This window comes from Rhincodon typus, chromosome 38 (genome assembly GCF_021869965.1).
Source record: "Rhincodon typus isolate 14 chromosome 38, sRhiTyp1.1, whole genome shotgun sequence".
Taxonomy (NCBI): domain Eukaryota; kingdom Metazoa; phylum Chordata; class Chondrichthyes; order Orectolobiformes; family Rhincodontidae; genus Rhincodon; species Rhincodon typus.
In genome coordinates, this window is record NC_063369.1 from 1,377,470 (window position 1) to 1,397,867 (window position 20,398).

General features: G+C 43.3%; 1 protein-coding gene across 2 annotated transcripts in view; it reads right to left on the reverse strand.

The window, feature by feature from the left end:
- Positions 1-8,259: 8,259 nt before the first annotated feature.
- il12rb2l (interleukin 12 receptor, beta 2a, like) overlaps positions 8,260-20,398 on the reverse strand; it is a 27,046-nt gene continuing 14,907 nt past the window's right edge. For both annotated transcript variants that reach the window (XM_020522414.2, XM_048617927.1), the window contains exons 7-15: positions 20,186-20,265; positions 17,534-17,726; positions 16,601-16,783; positions 15,902-16,003; positions 14,495-14,650; positions 13,402-13,539; positions 12,417-12,513; positions 11,133-11,220; positions 8,260-8,762 (exon numbers count right to left, since the gene is read on the reverse strand). In XM_020522414.2, the coding sequence (XP_020378003.1) occupies positions 8,379-8,762; positions 11,133-11,220; positions 12,417-12,513; positions 13,402-13,539; positions 14,495-14,650; positions 15,902-16,003; positions 16,601-16,783; positions 17,534-17,726; positions 20,186-20,265 (1,421 nt within the window). In that variant the 3' untranslated portion in view covers positions 8,260-8,378. The remainder of the gene's footprint in view (positions 8,763-11,132; positions 11,221-12,416; positions 12,514-13,401; positions 13,540-14,494; positions 14,651-15,901; positions 16,004-16,600; positions 16,784-17,533; positions 17,727-20,185; positions 20,266-20,398) is intronic.

The window sequence follows — 20,398 nt, forward strand, 5'->3', positions numbered from 1 at the left end:
CCGGTGTCAGGGTCCCCGACCCCCCCCCCCCCGTTGTCGTTGTCTTCGTTGGCGCTGGGGCCTGTACCCAGTACTACCCCCTCTCTCCCCCCAATACCCGGTGTTCCCTCAGTACTCCGTGCCTTGCCCCTGCCCTCCTACCCGGTATACCCGTTCCCCCCGGTACCTTCCTCCCGCTTTGTCTCAGTCTCTGGTCCCGCTGCCCGGCCCCGGGTTTAAATTCTCTCTGGCCAATCGGACTTGCCGCTTTTCCCACGTGATCGGGTCCCGCTTTTACCCGGCGGGCTCCGCGCCGTGGACCAGCATGCTCCGCGGAGGCACGTCGTTTCCCACTGTCCTTGGTTTCCATGGAGATGGGGCCTGCTTTCGGGCTTCTCATTGAGGGAGAGTTTCCCTGAGTGAGTACCAGGTAGGCGGGCACTCACTGTTTCTGATGTCCTGGGACAGCGTATTAAAACAACAACAACAATTACTTCCCCCTTTGCCCATCAGTGACACTAATCTCTGGACAGGATCACACGTCCACATCCACCAGTTGCCTTGTGTCTCCCCTGAATTTGTCAGAGCTCCGTATTCTGTACCAAATCAAATTTAAACACATGTCCAAGTAATGACCATGAATCCATTGTTGATTGTCAGGAAAAACCCATGTGGTTCACTAATGTCCTTTAGGGAAGGAAACTGCCATTCTTACCTGGTCTGGTCTACATGTGACTCCAGACCCACAGCAATGTGGTTGACTCTTAACTACCCTCTGGGTAATTAGGGATGGGCAATAAATGCTGCCTAGCCAGCGACACCCTCATCCCATGAATGAATAAAACAGAAAGATAGGTGAAAGCTGTTTCCCTTGCTGAAGAAGTTAATAATCCAAGTACACAAACTGAACAACAAAACAATAAAGGCAACACAAGGGGAAAACCGCTTATAGTAAAACTGATTAGGATCTGGAACACATAGCCCGAAAATATAGTGGAAGTAAATTCATTCAGAGCTTCCAGAACAGAATTGGATAGAAGAGAAAAAGATTTTCACAGCTCCAAGGACAAGGCAAGACAGTCGGGTTATCAGTGTTGTTCTGTAGACAGCGATTGTGGACAGGAGTGGCTGAATGGTTCCTTGTGCTTTAATGATTCCCTGAGTCCATTATTTGGCTGCAGTACTGTCCCAATTCGTTAGTCCTAATGTAACTGAGACAGCAGAAAATTGCCTATTGCTTCTCATGTTGTGGTATGTTGGCGGTAAAGGAAGTGATCATAGTGTCGGCATGGTTATATACAATCAGAATTTAATTTCATTAAAAATATGACTTAAAGGTTACAAACAATCTAGTTTAGCCTCAACTACTTGCAATGGAAAGGGATGAGCAGCACGGTGGCACAGTGGTTAGCACTGCTGCCTCACACCGCCAGGGACCTAGGTTCAATTCCAGCCTTGGGTGACTGTCTGTGTGGAGTTTACACGTTCTCCCTGTGTCTACATGGGTTTCCTCCCACAGTCCAAAGATGTGCAGGTTAGGTGGATTGGCCATGCTAAATTGCCCATAATGTTCAGGGAGGTGTAGATTAGGGGGGATGGGTCTGGGTGGGATGCTCTGAGGTTTGGTGTGGATTTGTTGTGCCAAAGGGCCTGTTTCCACACTGTAGGGCTTGTATGATAAAGGAATGCAGTTTCTAATGGGGACCAAGAAAATGACTTTTTCTCATATTTGTTGCCACTCAGGATGATATAGAGTCATTAATTCATACAGAATGGGTCTCTCTCAGTAATAGCTGGCATCTCTTGGTCTCTGTTGGTAATATCTGGCATCTCTTGGACTCATGGTGACTTCTGGTGAGTTTCAGTTTCTCAGTGACATTTGGTCTCTGTGATATCTGCTGTCTCACACTCACTCTCAAGGTGATACCTGGTGTCTCTCAATCCCTGTCAAGGTGAAATCTCATAATGACTGCTGGTGCTCAGTCCCACATAGTCTCTGTGACTTTCAATATCTCCTGCAAAGATAACTGCATACTGACTGGTCTTCATATATTTGTATACAGACTCAATCACTAGTGTAACTCCGTTCCTTTCCCTTGGAGAGATCTGTACACTGTCTGGTATCTCTTAATTCTTCTATCTCAGGCAGATATCACTACACTGACTGGTCTCTCTCAGAATTGTCTCTCTCAGGGAGATATCTGTACACTGGCTGGAGTCTGAGACGCCTCTCTTGGAGATATATCTGTACATTGGTGAATCTTCGTCCCCTCTCCCAGAGAGATGGCTTTACACTGACTTTTATTTCTAAGTTCTATCTTACGGAGATATCCTCACTGACTGCTATCTCTGACCTCACCCTCTTGGGGAGATAAATGTACCGTGACTGCTATCTCTCAGCCCCTCTCTCTCAAGGGAGTTATTTGTACACTGATGACGAATACAGAAGGTTCAGAGAGGAGGTGAAAAAGCAAATAAGAGAAGCAAAGAGAAATTATGAGAAAAGACTGACAGCCAATGTACAGGGTTGTCCCAAAGTTTTCTGGGCACATAAATAGTAAAAGAGTGGTAAAAGAAGGAACAGGATGGATTAGAGACCAGAAGGGGATTTACATGTGGAGGCAGTGGCCATGGCTGAAGTGTGAATGAATACTTTGCATTTGTCTTTACCAAAGGGGGAGGTGCTACCCATACCATGTGGCGAGGAGAACCGTCATTAGAAGGGTTCAATGTTGCTGAGCCGGTGTGTTTGATTGTAGATGTTTCGTCACCCTTCTAAGTAACTTCGTCAGTGTGCCTCTGGTGAAGCGTTGGTGTTCTGCCCCACATGTTATTTATGTACCTCGGCTTGCAGGGTGGTTAGCATCACTTCCGGTTCTGTTTTTCAGTGATTTGCATATCGGGTGCAGTTCAGTGTGTTTGTTGATGGAGTTCTAGTCGGAATGCCATGCCTCCAGGAATTCCCTGGCATGTCTCTGTTTGGCTTGTGCGATTATCAATGTGTTGTCCCAGTCAAATTTGTGTCCTTCTTTGTGCGTATTGAGACCAGTGAAAATTGGTTGTGTCTCTTGGTGGCTAGTTGGTGTTCGTGTATCCTTATTGTCAGTTTTCTTCAAGTTTAGCCTATGCAATGTTTCTCACAGTCCTTGCATTTTATTTTGTATATTATGTCAGTTTTATTGGTTGTGGGAATGGGAGCCTTTACATTCGTCAGTAGTTGTCGCAGGGTGGTTGTTGGTTGTGGGCTACCCTGATACCTAGAGGTCTGACTGATCTTGTGGTCATCTCTGATATGTGTCTGATGTAAGGTAGGATGACTAGTGTGTCTGGCCTTTTTGGGTCTTCTTGTTGTGGTCTGTCATGGAGGTAACGACGGATTGTATCCACCAAGAACCACGACTAATTCTCACTGGTCTCAGTACACACGGACAAAGAAGGACACGAGTTTGACTGGGACAACACATCCATAGTTGCACAAGCCAAACAGAGACATGCCAGGGAATTCCTGGAGGCCTGGCATTCCAACCGGAACTCCATCAACAAACACATTGAACTGGATCTGATATACAAACCGCTGAGAAACAGAACCGGACGTGATGCCAACCACGCCAGCAAACCGAGGTTTATAAATAACAAGTGGGACAGAACACCAACGCTTCACCAGAAACGTACTGATGATGTTAGCTAGCAGGGTGACAAAACACCTACAATCAAAACCAACGGATCAGTAAGCAAGTCTACAACCTCATCCACAATCCGAGCTACAAATCTCCTCAAAAACATTAAAAGTTCAAAATCAATAATGAAAAATGTTGGATAGACTATTATTTTTAAATAATACAGCCTTGATCAATAAATGCTGGAGAGATAAGCCAGTTGGAGATCAGTCAGTTTAACTTCGGGGTGCTGGGAAGCTTCTAAAAATAATTGTTTGGGATAGAATTAGTAGTCACATTGAAAAAGTTGGATTGATTAGGAAGAGTCAGCATGGATTCGTGAGCAACCCTCCCCCTCATCCCTGCCAACCTTGACCTGACACAACCTGTCCATCTTTTCTCCCACCTATCCGCTCCTCCCACCTCACTGACCAATCCACACCATTCCCCACCTGCACTCATCTATCACTATCCCATCTACCTTCCCCAGCCCCACCTCTCCTCTCTATTATTTCTGAGCTCCCAACCCCCTCCCCATTTCTGAAGAAGGGTCCTGACTTGAAACGTCAACTTTCCTGCTCCTCTGATGTTGCCTGCTGTGTTCCTCCAGCTCCACACTGTGTTATCTCTGACTGCAGCATCTGCAATTCTTACGATCTCTGACTACTTCTAAAAGGGCAATTGTGTTTAACTAACTTGCTGGAGTTTTGTGAAGGGACAACAGAAATGCTCTATAATGGTAATGCTGTTGATGTGGTGTGTGTGACTGCTGAAAGGCATTTGATACAAGGCCATACGACAGACCTTTGAGGAAACATACAAGTCATGCAATAAAAGGGACGTAGCAACATGGATACAAAATTGCCTGATTGATGGGAAACACAGAATAGTGGTCAATGGATATTATTTAGGCTGGAGAAAGCTTTTTAGTGGAGTTCCACAGGGCTGGTATTGGAACCCTTGTTTTTCCTAATCTATCTTACTGATCTAGATGTTGACATTCAGGCAACAATTTCAAAGTTTGCAGATCTCACAAAATTTGGAAGAGTTGTAAACTGCGAGGAGGGCAATGTAGAACTTCAAAAGGGTATAGTCAAGTTGGTAAAATTGGCAGATGGGTGGCATGTGGGTTTGATGCAGACGAGTGGGAGGTGATGCATTTTGGTAGGAAGAACATTCAAAGATAAGGGAGCAGTTGTAATTTAGTGAGGGATGGGTTGCAGTCCTTAGTGGTGGACTTAAAATCTGTTAAGTATATTTTATTAATTTCTAGAAATTTTGAGAAAAGTAAATGAATGTCATCTGTCCAGGCAGGACCACCTAGAAACAAGCTGTAATGGAGGAGCACTGAAATGGAAGGCAGGAGGAATTAATTTCTTCCCAGGGATGAAGGCCTCAATGGATGGCTGCAGTGGCCATTGAAACCAAGAGATAAGGTTTGCATTTCTATAGCACCTTTCACAGGACTGCCCCAAGTGTTTTACAACTGGTGAAATACCTCTGAAATATAGTCACTGCTGTAAGGTAGGAAAGACCGCAGTTAATTTTCACACAGCAAACTCCCACAAATAGCAATGATATGATACTTTATGATGTCATTTGAGGGATGAGTGTTAGCTGTGACTCCAAGGAAAAGTTCTCTGCTCTTCTTCAAAAGAGACATTAAAGATCTTAGGACACTGTGTAAGAGAGCAGACAGGATATTGTTTTTGTGAATGTATGTGTTTGTTTATGGACTTGCTTTTGTGCGTGCATAGCATTGTTTTTGTTTCTGTGCATACTTTGTTTGTGTGTGTGTGTAGCATCTTTTTACTAACTGCAAGTGTAGCATTGTTTTTGTGTAACTTTTATTTTTAAAGTAAACAAAGTGGTAGATTCAGGGGACTTCTAAGAGAATAAAGCCGCAAAATTCCAGTTTTGAACAAGCAATAACAAACTTTACTATACAAAGTTAGCACAGTAATACATCTACAATACATGTACAGCTTGTCTTTAACACCCAGGTTAACACGCAATAAACATGGGCAATAGAGTAATTAAACATTCCCCCCCCAACACACACACACACACACACACACACACACACACACACACACACACACATCAAGACAGACCTGATGGATTTCTCAGCAGTTCCGACAGATACTGGTGCTATGTCAAGTCTCATTAAATGTCACAAGGGATCACAACTCTTCATTTTTGCTGATCTGACCTTGAAACTTCCTCTCAAGAACTGCACCATCATGGATTGCCTCATCAATTGAACCAGTTTTAGTTAATCACCCTCCTTTCTTGGACATTCACTCCCCCCTGAACTCTGAAACTGTATTCCTGTACTTGTTCACATGCATAATTAAAGCTCTTCACAGGCAGTTAGCCTAGCCTAGCTTATTCTGAGCCCCCATGCTTCCGAGGACTTCCCTTAGCCCTCACTAGACAAAATGTATTTGCAGGAAAGAGTTGAACATGGTATGTCTGACAGTCCCCCTCCCACCCACCAACTCAACTGTAACATTTGAACTCCACTTTTTGACCCCAAATTGTCCTGAGCGATCTTTTGAAAACCTTACAATCAACCTCTCCATTATTGCTGGGTAGAATTGAAAATTGCTACCTACCGACTCTTGGAACTATTCCATGAATGTAACCAATTATAGATTGCTGGCATTCTGAGCACAAATGGAGGATTTAATGGCATTCTGCATGGGCAGCTCATATAAAGACTGTTGTGTGTGTAAAGAGCGTTTATATGTGCAGTGCCTGTGCCTGAAGGAAGAACCTACTACCAGGAAACTTCCCTTTAGCCAAAAATATTTAATTCTGAAATAGACATTGCCAAAAGTTTCCACAAAGCCTCAGTGTCTGCATTACCAATTCAAGAGTGCCAATTTAAGAAAATGACTTCTTCATCTTTTTATAATTTCATTTTAAGATTTTTACTGTTGAGTATTATGCAGTTTTTAAAAAAATTGAAACTGATGTTCATAAGACATTCAGGACCTTGGAAGTATTGGATAACTACCAATCCCAGTGTTGGAAAACAGAGCAGGCATTGGAGAATGGAGAGCTACAGGCTTCCAGCACTGACAGGAGACAACTCTTGATGACTTCACCAAAGTAAGGAAAGCGCATGGAATGGAAAAATAACTTTGGATCACTTTCGTTGAAGTATTTGATGAGTAAAACAAGGAGACGGAGCTTCAGCTTCAGGATGTTCTGTGTCACAAAAAGACCACATCTGACATCATATATCAATCAGGTAGAAATCCTGGAATTGTGTAGGGAAAGTTTGGATGCTACAGTAGGACAACATGGATTTCGTGGAACCCTGAGTTTAATCATTGATTTGTGATAACACATTTGTTCTATTGATGAGTCCATTGCCTTCCTCTCTTGCCTTTCTCATCATTTTTGTTTAGACTTGTTAAACCTGTGACTTCAGAGAGCTGAGGCCAGCAGCAATGCAGGTTAATTTGAATAACATAGAGTCATGGAGTCCTGCAGCACGGAGACTGGCCCTTCGGCCCAAACTGGTCCATGCCGACCAAAATGTCCATCCACACTAACCCCATTTCCCTGCACTTGACCCATATACTTCGAAACCTTTCCTATCCATGTATTCATCCAAATACCTTTTAAATGTTGTTAATGTACATGCCTCAACCACTTCCACTGGCAGCTCATTCAATATGCTTACCACCCTCTGTGTAAAAATGTTGCCCCTCAGGTTCCCCTGTATTCTTTCCCCTCTTATCTTAAACTGATGCTCTCTAGTCCTCGATTCTCCAACCCTGGGAAAAAGACTAAGTGCATTCACCCTATCCATGCCTCTCATGATCTTGTACACTTATATAAAATCCCCCCTCAGTCTCCTACACTCTAAAGAAAAATGTCCTAGCTTACCCAATCTCTTCCTAAGACTCAGGCCCTTGAGTCCTGGCAACATCCTTATTAATTTCTTCTGCACGCTTTCCAGTTTAATAACATCCTTCCTATAGCAAGGTGACCAAAACCGAACACAATACTCCAAATGCAGCCTCTCCAATCTCCTGTACAACTGCAACACAACTTCTGTACTCAATGCTCTGACTGATGAAGGCCAGTGTGCCAAAAGCCTTCTTCACTGCCCTGTCTACCTGCGGCTCCAACTTTCAGAGAACCGTGCACCTGGACTCCAAGGTCCCTCTGTTTCACTACACTCCTTAAGGCCCTACCATTCACCATGAAACTCCTACCTTGATTTGACTTTCCAAAATGCAACACCTCACACTTATCTATATTAAACTCCATTTGCCATTTCTTGGCCCACATCCCCAGCTGATGAAGGTGCTGCTGCAATTTCTGATAATCTTCCTCACTGTCTACGATACCGCCTATTTTAGTGTCATCTGCAAACTTACCAATCATGCCTTGTACGTTCCCATCCAAATCATTGATATAGATAACAAACAGCAATGGCCCCAGCACCAGTCACTGAGGCACAACACTAGTCACAGGCCTCCAGTTCGACAAACATCCTTCCACGGTTACTCTCTGCTTCCTACCATCAAGCCTATTGCATATACAAAATGCCAGCTCTCCCTGGATTCATTGCAATCTAACCTTCCAGAGCAGCCTACCATGTGGAACCTTATCAAAGGCCTTACTGAAATCCATATAGACTACGTCTGTTGCCCTGCTCTCATCAACCTTCCTGGTCACTTCATCATGTTGAGATTGTCTGGTGTTCCATCCTGCTGAAGTTTAATGATCATCCTCGATTCCCAGCCACTCCTTCCTGTTTGCTAACTGCCATTCATTCTTCAGCACATCTGCCTCTGATGGCAAGAAGTGTTTCTCGTAACCAGTGGAGCTGAGGGGTTCCACCATTAATCCTGTGCTGGTTGCTGGCTCTTCCACAGGTTTCTTTTCCAAACAAGTGGAGGCCTCTGGAGGTGTCTCCACAAGTGGAGAATGACAACTTGTCCAGTAAGGATCTTCTGAACTACTGGGTCCCATGTCTTTTGCCAGAGTGGAATTGTTGCTTGTCGTTGATGGAACTTCAATCTTGTCCTCAGTTTCAATCTCTTCCAATTCATGAATTACTGTCTCCGACATTGCCTCATGGTAGTTCAGAGGATAATCATACTGAGAACAGATAATCAACAACAATCAGTATTCCAAGTCAACATAGCTTTCTCTTTTTTGTCAAAAAAAAACATAACTTATTCCATACATTTTGCAAAATTGCATTTTGAAACAGTTTAAATTGGGGTGTTGGGGTCAGGGATGGGGTTTAGTCATGGTAATCCAAGTTGAGAATCCAGGGTGAGGGTCTAGGCATGAGAGTACAGGGGCTTAGGAAGGATTCTATAGGAATTGTAAATATATCATAGATTTCATGTCCTTAGAGTCAAAAGCATTTTGGCTTCACACATACATCAGAAATAATAGTAGACGCTTTCTCAGTTTGTGCTTGCCTATTATCAAGCATACTTTTTTTTGACAGCACTCTATATTGAACTCCTGAAGCTGGTAGCTCCCACTGAAATACAAGCTCTAAGAGTTAAGCCCTACACCTACCCATTCTCTGATAGGACCAAACATTAGGCCATTGTTCTGCTTGCAATCTAATTTGGTTCTACATAGTGTCGAACAGGTGAACATCTGGCCTGATTGACAAACAGCATTTGACACACTCAATTCTCCAATCAAAGTTCAATTACTCACCACGTCAGGTATGCAGCTGAATTGATCTACAACAGAAACATCAAAAACTTGTATTTCCAAACCACTTTAAATGTCAATGCTGGAACGTTATCAAATGAGAATCTGACAGTGAGCCACAAAAGGCTGTATTAGGGCAGTTACCCAAAAACTTGATCAAACAGATAGGATTTAATAAGTATTTTAAAAGAGTAGTAAAGGAGAATTGGAAAGGATTATGGAGAAAACTTTGGAGCTCAGGACTGAAACGTGCTCACCAGTTGTGGACTAATTAGAATCAGAGACCTGAGACCATAATTAAAGGAGTGCAGAGATGTGGAGAGGGTTTATAAAGCTGCAGGAGGTCATGGGCACAGGGAGGAGGGTGGCCATGGCAGGATTTGAACATGCGGATGAGAATTTTAAAATCACTGCATTGCCCGACTGGAAGTCAGTGTAGATCAGCAAGCTAGGGGTAACGGGTAAATAGAATGGTGTGTTAGGATACTACTGTCATTTGGTGCAGGTACATCTAAATTGCTGTTAGGGAGCTCCAGGATCGTGACCCAGTGACAGTGAAAGAACAGTTATTTGTTTCCAAGTCAGGATGATGGGAAGCTTGGTGATGACCTTATCATTTAGATTGTAGAGATTGTGGGTTTAGAGGAAGCTTTTGGAAGAGCCTTGGTGAATTTCTGGACTGTATCTTGTACATGGTGCACACTGCTGCAACTGTGCATTGGTGATGAGGGAGTGAATGTTTATGGATGTGGTGACAATCAAGTTTGCTGCTTTGTCCAAGATGATGTCAAGCATCTTGAGTGTTGTTGGAACTGCACTCATCCATCGTTTTGTAGATGGTGGACAGGCTTTGCAGAAACATGAGGTGAGGAGCTGTAGGATTCCTAGTCTCTGACATGCTCTTGTAGCCACAGTTTTAATATGGCTTGCAATGCTGCTATTAAGTTGTGTGTGTGTATCCAGCTGCTCCAAGGTTCTGCACATGGAAATCGGTGTGCCAATTACGACATCCATAAAGCACTGCTGTGCATGGTCTCTGGTGGCCTGTGCAGCCAGAAAGAAGATTAGAGAGATCACTGATAGCTAGTGCGGTTCAGTTTCTGATCATTGGTAACCTCTAGAACATTGATTTCAGAGTAGTGCCAATGATGGTAATGCCATTGAATGTCAAATATAACGGTTAGATTTTCTTTTGTTGGAAAACTTATTTCAGTCAAAAAGGAGGACTTGATGGGAAGATGAGCTCCCCTTGCTTAACAAAGGTTGTCAAGGAGAGTCACCATCTAAAACTTAGGTATATAAAGTGGTGAAACCTAGTGGTATGCCAGGGGCTTAGGAATTTTTAGGAATCAGCAGTGATAAGTATGGAACTAATAAAATGGGACAAATTGATTATGAAAATAAATCGGTAAGAAATGTGAAAACAAACAGCAAGTGCATCTACAGGTATATAAAAAGAAAGCAGGTAGCTATATTAAGTGTGGGACCCTCGGTGGATGGAACTGGGAAATTCATAACAAAGAATAGAGATAATTTAAACCAATATTTTGGTTTAATTGGTCTTCACATCCTAAAAAGCAATATGCTGATGGGAGGAAAGATATCGTAACAGTCCCTATCACGAGGGACAAAGCATTTGATAAGTAATGAGACAAAAGGCAGACAAGTTGCCAGACCTGATGGCAGAGGAGAGGTATTAAGATACAGAGAATGCGATGTATCGTGTTCAATTTTGGTCTTTACTCTCTGCACCATCAGAGGGAGTTTGATTAAAGGCATGAACATCCTTACCAGCTGGTCCCTAACTTTGCTGTTCCTTGGATCTGGAATTCTCTGGCAACACCACTGAGGTAAGTAGAATGAGCTGCAGCTTTGTATTCTGAAAGGAAGAGATATTCAGAACCTTGAACCTGTTCCATCATTCACCTGCCTTGGTTCTGTAACCCTTTATACTCTTGCCTCTCAACATTCTAGTAATGTCAGTCTTAGAAAATGTTTATTTGATCAACTGCCTTTACAGTTTTTTGCAGATTTCCACTCCCTCTTGTATGAAGAAATGCTTTTTGATGTTTCCCTGAATGACCCAGTTCAAATATAAAAATTATGCTCTTCCTTTTTCTACATTTCTTCTAATAGAGAAATGGTCCACATGGGATTATCAGGAATATGCAGCATTGAAATATGCCAGTCAGCCCAACCAGTCTCTGCCAGTGTTTATGCTTCATATGGACCTCCTCTTGCCCAGTCAGAATGTCTCTCTCCTCCTTTCTCCTGCATGCCCTTCTCCAGCTCACATATTCACCTTGTTGACTCTTTGTGGTAATTATTCCCCCATTCTCACCATTTTGGCTGAAGATCTTTTTTAAAAAATCTTCTCTTGAATACAATATACTGTGCATCATTTAATATAGCAAATCACTCAGAGTGAACTCCTTAAAAGTTTCACACAGGTACAACTTGACAGTCAGTGACATGGGTAGTTGGAGAATATATCGTCATCTTTGGTAATGTAGTACATCAAATTTTACTGCGCCAGAGGTCATTTATTTGAGATCACGAAACTGATGAGCTGACTTGATAAATTTAAAACTTCACTACAATTTCTACTCAGAAACTCAGTGCAGTACCTGTGCAATATCATATGCAAATTAGCAAGATGTAGATGGAGATTGCTGGCAGAACCTAACCCCTATCTTGAGACTGGAGCTTAACATAAAGCTCACTCACTCACCCTGTCTCAAGCGAAGATCTGAATCAATTGTTTTCTTTCCCTCCCCTGTTCTAGATATCACCCTGGTACCAGGAAAATAAGAAGGGATGAAATGAGAGAAAATGCCATTTTATTCGAGTAACACAATATTGTTTGTGGGCAGACATGTCCGTGCACCTTCATACATATAAGAATGCAGGAGGGAACACAGTAACATGTATTTTCGCATGAGTATCAATGCCCACTTACGTGAGCAAAACCATACAAAGTTTCGCAAATACAAATATCTGACTGTGTGTCTAAATAGCTCATAGCCATTTTCTCCATCATGCCAAGGTTCAGTTAATCCTAGGAGACTGACTCACCTCTGTTTATACAATCTGCAGAAATAGAAGGAAAGAACTCCAATCACCGCAGATGTAGAGAACAGTGCCACAAGCATCCAGGTCACAACCTTTGAACCTGAACATAGCAGAAAGCAGGATTAGAAATTACACATACAGTCATCAGGCAGGCCAGCCATTCTGCTGGCTAGGCTGCCCAACACAACAATCTACCAGCAGCTGCTTTCACTACATTTTCTCATCAGGTAGCTCTCTTCTGAGTCAGAAGGTTATGGCGTCAACCATGACTCCAGGACTTGACTACAGACAACAGTAGGGCAACACTGAGGGAGTGCCGCACTGTCAGAGAGTCAGTGCTGAGGGAGTGCTGTACTGTCAGAAGGTTAGTGCTGAGGGAGTGCTGCACTGTCAGAGAGTCACAGCTGAGGGGCTGCCACACCATCAGGGTCAGTACTGAGAGTGTGCTAATCTGTAGGAGAGTCAGTACTGAAGGAGTGCAGCACTATCAGTACTGAGGGAGTGTCATACAATCAGAGGGTCAGTACTGAGGGTGTGTTGTAAACCATTTTGGGTTGTGATAAGGTGGTACATAAATTCTTTAATAATTATTTGCTATGATTTACATCAAATCCCTCTTAGCTGAAGCTGCATCTTCCTACTGTGGTTGAGCTTGAGTTTAAAATAAAAACAGAAACAGCTGGGAAAACTCAGGATGTCTGCAGCTTCTGCAGAATGAAAGCAGCTTTAAACTCTGCTTTCTCTCCACAGATGCTTCCAGACCTACTGAGTTTTTCCAGTCATATCTCTTTTTGTTTCTGATTTCCAGCATCCACAGTTCTTTGATTTTTTTTTGTTGAGTGGGTGACAGCTGTTTGCACATTACACAGATATCATTGTTTATCATTGAGTTGCTGGAGGTCCTGAACTATTTTCATTTCAAAAATCTGGAAGCATCATCACTACTTTCTAACCAAACCATTCCCTTATCCCTTTTCACCAACATTACCTTGTGTTTTAAAGCAAAGGTATGGCCCTTTGCTTCCCTCTCCCATAGTAGTGGATGCTGTCATCCAAATTTTGTAAGTGCTGTCGGGCTCCAAGTGCAACAATGTGTATCTGTCTAATGTATTGCTTAAATTGAGAGCTGTAAGAAAGAACAAAGCTTTGAGATGTACAACTTTCACCCTCATGTCCAATACATTAATATGGATCACACCATTCAACCCTGTGGCACCAACCTGAAAAAGAGCACTTTTTTCCTGACTTTCCATTTCCCTGTTCATCAGTAGATCCTCCATCTACATTGATATATCACCCAATACCATAAGGCCATAAGAAATAGTAACAGGAATAGGCTGTTTGGTTTCTTGAGCCTGCTCTACCATTCAATAGGATCATCGCTGATCTGACATTCCTCACCCCAACTTTCCTGCGTTTTCCCCATAATGCTTGACTGATCAAGAATCTATCTATCTCAACCGTAAGTATGCACAAGGACTCCTTCCTTGCAGCTTCTGTGGCAAGGAGTTCCAAAGACACTCAACACACTGAGAGAAGAAATTCCTCTTCATCTCAATGAGCTCTTGTTCAGTAACATTCTATACCATATCTTTTGGAATGCATTCTGGAAATGCAAATACGCCACATCTACTGGTTGCCCTTAATTCATCCTGCTTGTTATATCCTCAAAGAACAATAATCAATTGACAAACATTACTGCCCTTTCACAAAACCATGTTGACTCTGTTTGATCTTATTGTGTTGTTCTAAATATCCAGCTAATATTTCCTTAATAAGGAATTCTGTCAATTTTCCTATGATGGAGTTAGGCTAACCAGCCTATGGTTTTCTGCTTTCTGTATCCCTCCTTTGTCGAATAGCACTATTACATTTACAGTTTTCCAATCCGGTCAGACCTTTCCAGAATCTAATAACTCTGCAGCCTTTAGTTTTCCTAGTGTTTTTTCTCTTGTAATACTGATTGTTTTAATTCATCTTTGCCTTTTGATGCCATGTTTCTATTATTCTTGGGATATATTTCGTATCTTCTACCATGAGAACATTTACAACGTACAAAATGCTAGATCAATTCTTCTTACTCTTTTGTTTTGGAAGTCCACCTGGATTCTTGACATAGTACAGAGTAAGGTATTGTATAAACCCTCGACGTTGATCCAGTGGGAGATCCTTCCATAGCAGAGTGACCCCAGTCTGGGAGATATTTAGAATTGAGATTTCAGGCCCAGCAAGAGGAACTGCAAGAGAATTAAAATGAGATACCCACAAGGAGCAAAAGTAACATCTGAAAAATGTTTCATGTACTACATCTCACTGAGAACAGACACCAGTTAACCGGAGGTGATCCAAACATTAAAGTGTTGAGTTGAATAATAGCAATTTGTTTTGTGGAATTTGAGAAATGTCACATTGGTGGAACTGTGCTGATTACTACTTATTGAGAGTCACCCCATCATAACCTTCATCATTGTAAATTACATCTTCTCTCAGCCTCAGTATTCAGCTCTCTTTTAGATTCCTAATCTTGAATTCATCTTGGTGAATCTACATCATATGTTTCCTTTTACTTTAATCTTCTCTCTGTAATAGATTACAGAAAACTGCACACATTGTAGCCCAACCAATGTCAGTAGTTGATTTGTGAATACACTGTTGTGAATAACACAGGCCATTTAGCCTAACTGGTCTGTGCTAGTTCTTATGGTCTGCTTGAACCTGATCCCACATTGTCTGATTTCACCCGACAGAATATCCTTTCCTTTTCTCTCATTGTTTCACCCTGGTTGTCTTAAAGCTGCAGTAATGGTCTTTCCAATGGTCATCCCTCATTCAGCACAAGGGCAGTATGGTGGCTCAGTGGTTAGCACTGCTACCTCACAGCACCAGGGACCCGAGTTCGATTCCATGCTATGATAGGTGACTATCTGTGTGGAGTTTGCACATTCTCCTTATGTCTGCATGGGTTTCCTCCCACAGTCCAAAGATGTGCAGGGTAGGTGTGTTGTCCATAATAAATTGCCCATAGTGTCTAGGGATGTTTAGGTTAGGTGGGTTAGACATGGGAAATGCAGAGGTAGGGGAATGGGTCTAGGTGGGATGCTCTTTGGAGGGGCAGTGTGGACTTGTTGGCCCGAATGGCCTGTTTCCACACTGTAGGGTTTCTGTGATTTTAATGGAGGAGGAAGGGTAAGAAGAGTAACAGGAGGATATACCTGCAATCTGCTCACTCATATACCACTGCCCCTTGCTTATCCTCAGTGATCTACTGGGTTTATTAGTGACTGTTTTATATTCATGGTTCTAGTTTTGTTCTCTCCCAGAAGAGGAAATATCTTCAAATAGCTGACCCTATCAAATCTCTTCAGGGAGCTGAAGAGCTCCGAAAGGTTGAGTCTGTTGAGAAAAGAGTCCTAGAGCTCAGTATCACAATCTCTGTCAGTAAGATTTGCAGGTTAACGGGTTTCACCGATAGCAACAGGAAATGGTACCTCCTTCTTCTGTGTATACCAGAGTGGACACTGGGCCTCCCAATCCTGCCTGATATCGAGTGTACACCGAGATCCTGTACAGAAGCAGCGGACAGAGAAGACCTGAAAGGAAAATAGGCTATCAGGGCTCAGGAACAAGCTTACACAAACAGATTGGAATTGAGTTCAGCATGCACACCGTTGAGAGAGTGGAACCAACACTTTGCTGCTTCAATCCCAGTCTTGTTTTGTACAGCATGGGGTTAGATACAGAGTAAACATTTCTCTACACTGTCCCATTAAAAACTCCGAGGACAGAAACAGCTGGAGGTTATATACAGATCAAAGCTGCCTTTGCACTGTCCCTGTCAAACACTCCCAAGACTGGTACAGCAGGGGTTAGATCCAGAGCAAAGTTTTGTCCATTCTTCTCAACTGAAAGTATAGATGTCTGTACTCTTTTGAACTGAAAGTAAAGATCTATCAAAACTGTCCTCATCAAACAATCCCAGGACAGAGACATCACCAGGCTAGATACAGGGTAAAGCACCCTCTACACCATTTAATCAAATTAGAAATTAATCAGTAACAATTTCATGCTGTGATTACTTGGTTGCTGGGACATGATGTGACTGATAAACTCATTTCACATTTTTATTCTGTCAGCCTATGCTTGCTTAAAAATCTATAGCCTGGAGTCTGCACCAGCCTTAGACTTACCTTCCAGCAAAGTTACGCTGACATTCTCTGCTGGTACTTTTTTCCAGTCAAGTGTGTATTCTGAATTTATTTTATACCATTCCACCACAAACTCTTCAGGGATTACGTTGGCAGGTCGCTCCCAGGACACCAGTACTGAGTGGTTCCTGCTGTGAGCTGTCATATTGAATGGTGGCGGGAGGTCTGAGCAAAACAAGTAATACCAATAAGTTTATTTTTGAATTCTAACTGAACCCCGCCTGCCCTCAACCAAATCCCTTGCCTTTACAAAGGTGCATGGGTCAGTCTCATGGTTCTGTGATTGTCTGTTACATGTCAGTGTGTAGCATGCAATGGAGCCAATGGATATCTGTGCAACCATTGTATGTCATATTCACTTTCCCTGGCACCAGAAGCTCCATGTGTGGAGGGAAGTGTAGCAGTGCACTTCTGTCATGGTGTGGTGATAAAATTGCTGGATTAGTAACCTAGCCAGTGCTCTGGGGACATGGGTTTAAATCCTATCATGGCAGTGTGGTTGATGCTTAACTGTCCTAGAAAACCACTCTGTTCAAGGGCAGAGATAGTAGGAACTGCAGATGCTGGAGAATCTGAGATAACAAGGTGTAGAGCTGGATGAACACAGCAGGCCAAGCAGCATCAGAGGAGCAGGAAGGCTGACATTTCAGGCCTAGACCCTTTAGCCCGAAACGTCAGCCTTCCTGCTCCTCTGATGCTGCTTGGCCTGCTCTGTTCAAGGGCAGTTGGGAATGGGTAATAATCACCTCCATGCCATGGAAGAATAAAAACATGTACAGTTTCTTATACAACCGTGTGAAAGGCAGTGATGTGTACACTGTTACAGTTCTCTGTACACATTTATACAGGTTTATGACATGTGTATGAGGTACAATTCACCCTGTGCACTGTGTACATCTCTCGCTTTATGTTTACCTGCTATTAGGTTGAGCTTGGCTGGCTGAGTTGCTCCAACAGAATTGTGTGCAGTGACGTTCACCCATTGGGTGGTCTTTGGAAGGCTGAAGTTACAGCAGACAGTGATTGCTTCCTCTGTTATCATTTCTCCATCCCCGTAGACCACTGTATATTTCCGAATTATTCCTCTTGCTTGATGATGTTCAAGGCGCTGAAAACCACCCCCCCCCAAGAAATTATTGTGCTTTGATCTAATGGTGGGTTTGAATGTTGGAAGTTAGAAATTCATGCGTTTGAGTTAGAGAACTGTCAGAAAGATGAGATATTCAAATCTTGAATTAGAAATGGACTTTGAGAAGCTGAAAGCTTGAAGCCAGTGTCTGTGTTTGGGACAGGTTCAGAGTGAGAGGTATTACATGCAGCCATTGCCATTGAACTGTCTTAGAAATGTGATACATGTGAAGAAACTGTTGGAGAAATTAGAGCTGGAAGGATTTAAAACCACTATCCAAAGACACACACAGCAGCAGCAGATAGAGTCAACTCACTAATCCATGAAAACATTGATGGGGTGTAGATGAAGGAGATAGGACATTAAATTGAGACCTTCAGAAAATCAGAAAGAGTGATGATTGACAGAGAAAATGCTAGAGGAAGCAGAGTATTAACATATGCCTGGGTAAGTCCAGAATTGCTGGAACAAAAATGAATCATGAAGGTTTGTACAGTTAGACATTTGAGGGCAAATGTGTCAGCCATGGACACAGGCTGACAGCTGATTATAAGGTGTGGTGGCATTACACAGGCAGATTTGCAAGGTGTCACAAAAGCAACAGATTACCAAAGAACAGAGTCCGCGTGAAGCATAACCTAGACGATGATATGATATTGAGCACATTGTCTCCAGCAATCTGAACTCCCAGACTGGGAGAGACAAGCACTAGAGTTCTTTCTACTTCAGCCACTGGTTTATAATTGTTACACAGTCAATGCAGCAATGTTATTAGTTCAGCACGGATTTATTCTAATGTTAGCTGCTCTCCTGATGTCTTTGCTGAATTCTACTCAGTGAGCACTGAGTTCAAATCCTGCCCCAGCATGTGAGCCAAATGGCCTGTATCTGTGCTGAACATTCTTTATAAACTTGCTGCAACGACTGAGAAACATTCAAGTGTACATTAAAGCCATGTCATCAGCAGCTTTCACTTCCTGCAACACCCATAGCTCAACGCTTCTCCTCTCATGGTGGAGCTGCTGCAGAGGTTTCCTGCACAGCCCTAGGTGCAGCACTAAACACTTCACCTCTTCTTCTTCTGAATGGGTTTGTGCTCCTGTCCCTTGTCTCACTCAGTCAGTACCTCCCCTCAGTGACCATTGCTCATATTAATCTACACTGCACACACCCTCACACACACTCTCACAACCCTCACACACACTCTAGCACATCCCCAAACATCATATCCCACACTGCAAACCACCCACTGCACACACCCACCCATATCCCACCCCACCCCACATACTCACACCACACACGCACACACCACACACACCCCATAGACACATTCTGTCACACCACAGACACCCTCCACACACACACACACACACACACACACACCCCATAGACACACCCGCCCATATCCCACACCACTCCCCCACACACACCCCTCAGACACAACCTCTCACGCCACAGACACCCCCCCAACACACACACACAAAATGTCCCCCTACACACCTCATAGACACAACTTCCCACATCCCACACACCCTCACACATCCAAACGTCCCCAAACTCCACACCTCCCCACATAGAGCATACACACTCATGTAGCCAAAAAACCCACACATTCAAACCCCACAAACCACCCCCCAACACCCAAATACCCACACATCAAATATAGCCCATCCACAAACCCCCAAACACCTCACATACCTCACCCCTTCCACAACCCCCAAAACACCCTACACGCCCCAAGACAAAATCTTCACACAGTCAGTAACCACCCATACCCCAGACACTCTGTACCCTCCCACACCCCCACAAAGTCTGTACCCTCCCACACAGTCCGTACCCTCCCACATCCCCACACAGTCCATACCCTCCCACAGCCCCACACAGTCCGTACACTCTCACACACACAAGAAACTAATACTAGAGGGCATGCATTTAAGGTGAAAAGGGGGAAAATTCAAAGGAGATGTGAGAGGCAAGTTTTTTTACACTGAGAGTGGAATGTGCCTGGAATGCACTGCCAGGGGTAGTGGTGCAGGCAGATACAATAAGGACATTTAAAGGGCTTTTAGACAGACACATGATTATGCAAGGAATGGAGGGATATGGACCATAGGCAGACAGAAGGGAATAGCAAACTTGGTGCCATCTTTGGCACAACATCATGGGCTGAGGGGCCTGTTCCTGTGCTGCACAGTTCTATGTTCTATCTACATCCTCACCCACCCCACCAATACTTTACACAAATCCCACACGAGAGGTTAAATCTATTTTACATGTTTCAGGGCTGTGGACTTAAACCGGACTGGCCAACTCCCTTCACGCCCACCCCATTCCCCCATTACTGACTGAAGACTAAGTAAATTTTAACTGGGTAACCACTACTAAAGCCTGGGATCATTGGGGAAATGGAGAAGAAAATGTCATATACCAAACACTACCTTCCACAGCACGGTAAGCATCCACAGTTCATCCAGATCTGGTTGGTGCATGAACCACAGATCGAGAGATCGAACAGGAGCTGAGAATCCAGAGAGGGAACAGGTAAGTGAGGGCTCTGAGGTATATCAGTGTGTTACAGTAACGGGTATGGAGAATATAAGTGTGTTACAGTGAGGGGTGTGGGGTATATCAGAGGGTTTACAGTGAGGGGT